Source organism: Electrophorus electricus, chromosome 10 (assembly GCF_013358815.1).
Source record: "Electrophorus electricus isolate fEleEle1 chromosome 10, fEleEle1.pri, whole genome shotgun sequence".
Taxonomy (NCBI): Eukaryota; Metazoa; Chordata; class Actinopteri; order Gymnotiformes; family Gymnotidae; genus Electrophorus; species Electrophorus electricus.
Window position 1 is genome coordinate 4,143,385 of NC_049544.1, and position 6,616 is coordinate 4,150,000.

The 6,616-nt window shown below is 39.5% G+C and overlaps 1 protein-coding gene across 1 annotated transcript in view; it reads right to left on the bottom strand.

Moving 5' to 3' along the window:
• itga10 (integrin, alpha 10) overlaps window positions 1-1,277 on the bottom strand; it is a 28,706-nt gene extending 27,429 nt beyond the window's left edge. The window contains exon 1 of the mRNA XM_026999250.2: window positions 1,062-1,277. Coding sequence (XP_026855051.2) covers window positions 1,062-1,113 — 52 coding nt within the window. The 5' untranslated portion in view covers window positions 1,114-1,277. The remainder of the gene's footprint in view (window positions 1-1,061) is intronic.
• Window positions 1,278-6,616: the final 5,339 nt, after the last annotated feature.

Genomic DNA, 6,616 nt, shown 5'->3' on the forward strand with positions numbered 1-6,616 from the left:
TTTGTAATTTAACTAATATTAAAAGCTAAAACTAAAAACTAAAACAGTAACTAAATTTTTTAAAAAAAAACACATATTCTAAACTTCAAAAGAGGTTTATGTACTGACAGTTAGCTATTCATGTACTATTAAGGGTGTATAAACTACACATATGCTATGTATATCCGGAGTCTGACCGCACGAATGCTGTGACGTCATTATAGACGTTAGCGTCCATAATCACATTTAGAAAACACGCGCGCGCGCACGTTAGTCTGGCCTACGTGGTCCATCAGCTCAAATTACTAGACATTTTGCCCCCTTTCCCCTTTGGATCAAGTAGCCTCATACATGCCACTGAAGCCCGCAGATATACCTAATCTAAAATTCTGTCTCACTTTTGAAGTTTAGCAAAAGCGTCCTTCACTGCCTCCTCGACCTTGACGTGTGAAGTCACGGTACGTTTAAGGTCAATAACCCGAACGAGAAACTGAGAGGCTTGAATTGATTTTAACGCTTGGGAAAAACAAAGGGTTTGCAGCGGAAATACCGAGGTACGCTGCGCACTGAGGCGCGCCGGTAGGCACGTTTGTGTTGATTTAGGCTATGTGAAACTGTATGGGCAGACCAACTCCAGCGTTATTTATTTATTGAGCCCTTTAAAAACAATTAATATTCTCCAAAGTGCTCTACACTTTAAGAATCTAATGAAGAAAAATCGAATAAGGACAGGGAAATATTATTTTGACATCGAGAAACAGGGCGCAAGCGTCCCGTTCTGTGGCACGTCTGACGTGCGCTCCCACTTGCATTTGCACCTATCTGTCTCGTGGGTGGCGACCCTGGAAATGTAAGCACAACGGGAAAAACACTGAACAGTTCGCGTTTCAGGGAAGGGAAGCCTGACATGCAATTTAAATGCCTGAAGTCTCATTTCTTGCACCCAGTATCACATCGGTTCAACCTCTGATTTTGGAAGGTGTACAGTGTTGAAGATGTGTTGCAGGCCTACTGTGGCATCAAACATTAAATGTGTTGCGTACAGTGCAAATTTTTTTTATGTAAAAAAACCAACAACTTACCTTTTAAAAGAACAGTGATTTTTAGCCACAACATGTAGTTGTAAATCTCCATTTGCAAGTTATGTGAGTTTTCGTATCTTTTGGATTCTTTTCTTTCTTCTGCCTCTGTCCATGCAACTTTCCCACAGTTCGTTTACGGGCAGTACATGGACTGTCAATGCGCTTTCACGCGTTCTTTAAGCGCGCGTATTCCCCGGGGGATCCGTCAAGGTTCCGTTCCAGTGGCTCGCGCATCGAGCACAAGTCCGATAGCCGTCATAACTTCACGCTTTCACATTGCCTGCACGTGAAAGACAGTGGCTTGCTCTCATAACGCTTATCAGATTTTACGCATTTGACTCAGGCAACGGCCGTGCTTTGGAAAATATTCATTGTTTACTGTATCATGCATAGTTAAAGTAGTTTGACGAACGTACTAAACATGTTTTCCTTACCTTGTTTGTTTCCGTATAAATTCTAAAGTTACAGGGAAAAAGTACTGATCCAAAACGCAGGTTCGCGCAGCAGCCTTGTAATTCCGAGGCTCTCAGCACCTGCTGTCGGAACTGAGCCTTCATTTAGGATCCAATAAAACGGTGAAATGAACAACAGCCAGGCTCACCTGTTGTTTTCACTAATGTTCAGTCTATTTTAAACTTGCCAGCGTTTTCAGATTTCTACTCAATATGTCTACACCACAGCAACGAGCTGCAATGTTATGTTACATATACATATATTAATAATTGCAGTTATTCTTTCAGTTGCAATTTACTCTTCTCGTTGTTTAGAACTTTCTCTCATCACTTTTCGTGTTTTTAGCGGTTTCTTCCTGGGCCGGGGAGGTTCTCTCCAAAGCATACATTTAGGAAAATGAATGAGCGCTTTTATGCGAGCAGCGGAGCAAAACCTTCTTTCGCGTTTGCCTCACTCAACTGGTCCTCTCAAACTGTGCCTGGTCCGTATTTTCAAAAGCTCAAACCGCATCTCTCTCTCTTTCCCTCTCTCTCCCTCTCCCCCCCCCCCTCTCTCTTTCTCTCTCCTTCTCTCTCTCCACCTTCTCTCTCTCTCTCTCTCTCTCTCTCTCTCTCTCTCTCTCTCTCTCTCTCTCTCTCTCTCTCTCTCTCTCGTATTTACTTTAAGCTCCCTTCCTCCTTCCACTTTCCTCGTCGCTATAGGAGGCCAGACGTGTTTTTGTTGGCAATATACACGTTTAAAAATAATTTAATATTTTTTCGATCAAAATCCACTGAAGAATATATATATATATATATATATATATATATATATATATATATATATATATATATATATATATATATATATTTAAAGTATTTAGCATATATTTATTTTGATGAGAGTTATAAATAGCCATTTTCTTTGCTGAAAATTGAATAGGTCTAATTCACTGTATGTATTATTTATATGTTCATACATTCATACATTGTTCAATCATGTTATTCAAAAAGTCAAAGTTTACTTGCCCCATGCACAGTTGTATACCCTCATGAAATCTTTGTGCTGACGCTCATATAACATTGTTTCTCTACAACACAATATGTACCAGAGAAAAAAAAACATACCGTATGTACATTTTTTCATTCATTCATCTTCTAAAGACGTTGCGAATTGATCCTAAGGTGATGTGCAAAAGAGAATAGCAGCACTGAAAATAATGTGCAGTATATACAGTATATAAGTATGCTGAGAAAAGGTTGACTCTATAGCAGTAATATTACAGGGAATGACCTACAGCTGGTTCAGTAGCCTGACAGCTTATTTGTAACTTTTCTTTAGTCTGCCAGTGCTGCAGTACAAGATGGTAACCAGACTATGTGCTGGATGGCTGGATGGCTGGTACTTGTCCTGTAAGGACATGAGTCTCTTGGCTATGGTGAGATCAGATGCACTCTCATTCACTCTCATTCACATGCACTCTCATGCTGAGATCTCACTCTCATTCTTCTTACCGATTCTGTGATGCTTTGTTGGGATACTGGCTAAAAACATTTTTTCCATGATAGAGCATGTACTTGTTTATTTTAAAATATTGTCTTCCTTAACACCCAGCTAAGAAAAAATATGTCCCAGGGACATCCCCTGTGAAAGTCCTCTGAACATTTTTTGTAGGGTCTTTCAAAATGTTAGGACAAAAATATAGGACATTATTAGAGGATGTACGTGGTACATCCTGGCAACGTCCAGGGGACTTTGCAGGGACGTTTGTGGAAAGTCCTTTATGTTTTTATATAGCCATGATCCTATGTTTCAGTTAGGTTACTATATTACTGATATTTAATACTTGTTTAGAATATATACAATATGTGAACAAAAGTATTGGGACATACCACTTAATCCCTAAACTCAGGTGTTTCAATCAGCCCCACTGACACAGGTGTATAAAACCAAGCACCTAGCCATGCAGTCTGCCTTTACAAACATTTGTGAAAGAATGGTTCATTCTACACAGCTCACTGAGTGTACTATAATAGGATGGCACAAATCAATTTGTGAAATTTCTTCCCTCCTGGATATTATACAATCATCTGTGTGCAGTGTTATTGAAAAGTGGAAGAGTTCAGGAACCACTGCAACTCAGCCATGAAGTGGCACACCACATAAAGTTACATAACAGGGTCGCTGAGTGCTGACCCAAACAGTGCGGAAAAGTCATCAACACTCTGCTCATTCAATCACTGCAGAGTTCCAGAGCCCCTCTGGCGTTAACATCAGCACAAAAACTGTGCGCCTGGTGTTTCATGGGTTTCTACTGCTGAGCAGCTGCTTGCAAGCTTTACATCATCAAGCATAATAGCACAAAGCATGCTGCCACTGGACTCTGGAGAAGTGGAAATGTGTCATGTGAACTGACAAATCTCATTTCTCTATCTGGCAGATTGATGGATGAGTCTGGGTTCTGTGAATACCAAGAGAATGCTACCTACCTGACTGCATTGTGCAAACTGTAAAGTTTGGTGGAGGAGGGCTAATACTATGGGGTTGTGTTTCAGGTGTTGGCCTAGGCCCCTTAGTTCCAGTGAAGGGAAATCTTAATGGTGTGTAACTCGATGTAAAAGCTGTGTGTGTGTGTTAATTGTAAAGTGACCTTGGGTTCCATGAAAGGTGCTATATAAATATAACTTAATTCATTCATTCTTTGATACTTCAGCATACCAAGAGATTTTGGACAATTGAATGCTTCCAACAATACTGTGACCCAGAATAGTTTCTGTTCCAACAATACTGTGACCCAGTGCACATAGCAAGGTAAATAAAGGCATGGTTGGGTAGGATTTGTGTGGAAGAGCTTAATTGGCCCATACAGAGCCATGACCTTAACCTCATCAAACTCCTTTGAGATGAACTAAAATGGAGTTTGCAAGCTAGGCAATCTCAACCAAACATCAGTATCTGACCTCACAAATGCTCATCTGGATGAATTGGCAAAAATTCTCACAGACCCACCTCGAAATCTTGTACAATGCCTCTCAAGAAAAATGGAAGCTGCAAAGGTAGGATCACCTCCATATGAATACCTGTTCCTGTAGGTGTGATGTGCAGGTGTCCATATAGTGTTCTCAAACATTCCCTAAAGTTAACAAAATGAACATTATTTTGGGAACTTTACTGGGACATTGCCGAGCATCCTGTGAATGTATGTTTTGGAACGTCCGACGTGAACTACAATAGAACCTGTTGTGGAGCTATAGGAACATCCTAAAGCGAACATTAAAAAATACCCAAATGATCAGTAACATCTAGACGGACATCAAATTTGCCTATGGCTAGTTCATGACTCCATATATTTTAGTTCATATGCAGAAGACACTGTTTTATACTCTTTACAGTATAATCTGCTTTAGACTTCATTACACATCTAAGATTATATGAAAAACAATGTTCCTTCATCTTACTGAATGCCCTGCACATCTTGTTTATATAGTTTATTGCATAATTTCTGCTTACTTCACAGGGGTCATGGCCACCATGCTGAAATTACTGGGCAACCCAGTGGAACCAGCAATTGACCAGTCTTTCCTACAGGTTAAGAATTTGCTTGTAAGTTAGTGCTGCATTTGACTGATGTTCTTGCAGAGACTCATGACGTTTAGAGAGGGAGAGTGTAACCCCTGGTTATTTTCTGCAGCTACAATTTACAGAATATCCTGTAAATGCCTCACATGGTGGATATGCTAGCTAGGTGGCTGCGCAAAGAGAAGCCCTTTGATCTCAACCAGTTAGCAAGACAGGTGTATGGCCAAAAAATGAGTTAATTTGAGAGTGAAGTAAAGCATCATAGATTTTCACTTGATTCATTCAACAGCATTTAAATGTTTATCGGTTAATCCTTAAGATGTCCAGTGAAGTCCTCATGACCTTGTGTATGTAAAATCTGCCTTTTTTGCCCGTGTGTTTCCTGGTCATTGTAATTGCAGCCTCCGTGCGTTAATCGAAGCCCATATATTATTCCTAGCCACTCTATTAAGACAAGCCGTGTATGTTATTCCTAGTCTCTGTGATATTCCTAGCCCCTGTTTTGTCATCGCGTGTTTTGTTTCATTTAAGTTTCCTGGACTCTTCGTATTGACTGTATGACATTGGACTTTTCAAACGACTACGACTCTGGATTTGCTCGTAACAAATCTCGTTCTTCTCCGCACATGCGTTCGTCGCCTAATCGATCCACGTTACAAATAATATAATTTTTACTAGTCGAAACTGAACTTCGACTAGTGAAAAATGTACTCTTACTTGTAAAAATTAAATTTTTACTAGTGGAAATGAATCCATTATTTTTAAAAATCCATTATATATTAAATGCATGTACAGTTAAATGCAAAGACAGGGCAACAGACACACACTACCTTCCCCTGCTATTTTGTTCTTACCCAGAGACCCACAAAGTCATTTATGGTTTAGTTCACTTTTTCAGTCCCTCATACTGGTGGAGATCCGGATGTGCTGTTAAGAACCTAGGACGTGAGCAGCTTGACCAATTTGCCAAATCACTATACCACCTTATCCAGATATTACTGCTGCAGACTATGAAGCTCTTTCCATTTTCCTCATTGCACGCACGCGCACGCGCGCGCGCACACACACACACACACACACACACACACACACAGACACACACACATACACAGACACATATACAGACACACACAGATGTTTCCTTATGTAGTTTCATTGTTTTCAAAATAATTACCACTTCTCAATAAACTAAGAGTTTCTTTCTACAAGAAGAAGTGGAGATTCCACAGAAAGCATAACCAAGACTATACAGATTTTTTTAAAAAAATAAACAAACAAACAAAAAAAAACATCTCCGTATGCAGAAGTGAAAGGCGTCTCACTAAGATTGTGTACATATATACACAACCATATACATTGTACATTGTGTATATAATCATAATATACATATTTTGTACATACATTGTTAATATATTTTGTACATACATAGAATATATATATTTATCTTGCATATATATATTTCACATATAGAGAATATCTATATTTCTCTATGCACCCCTGTTTTCTTTTCCTCAGTTTGGACAGAGCACTCTCCACCATCTCAC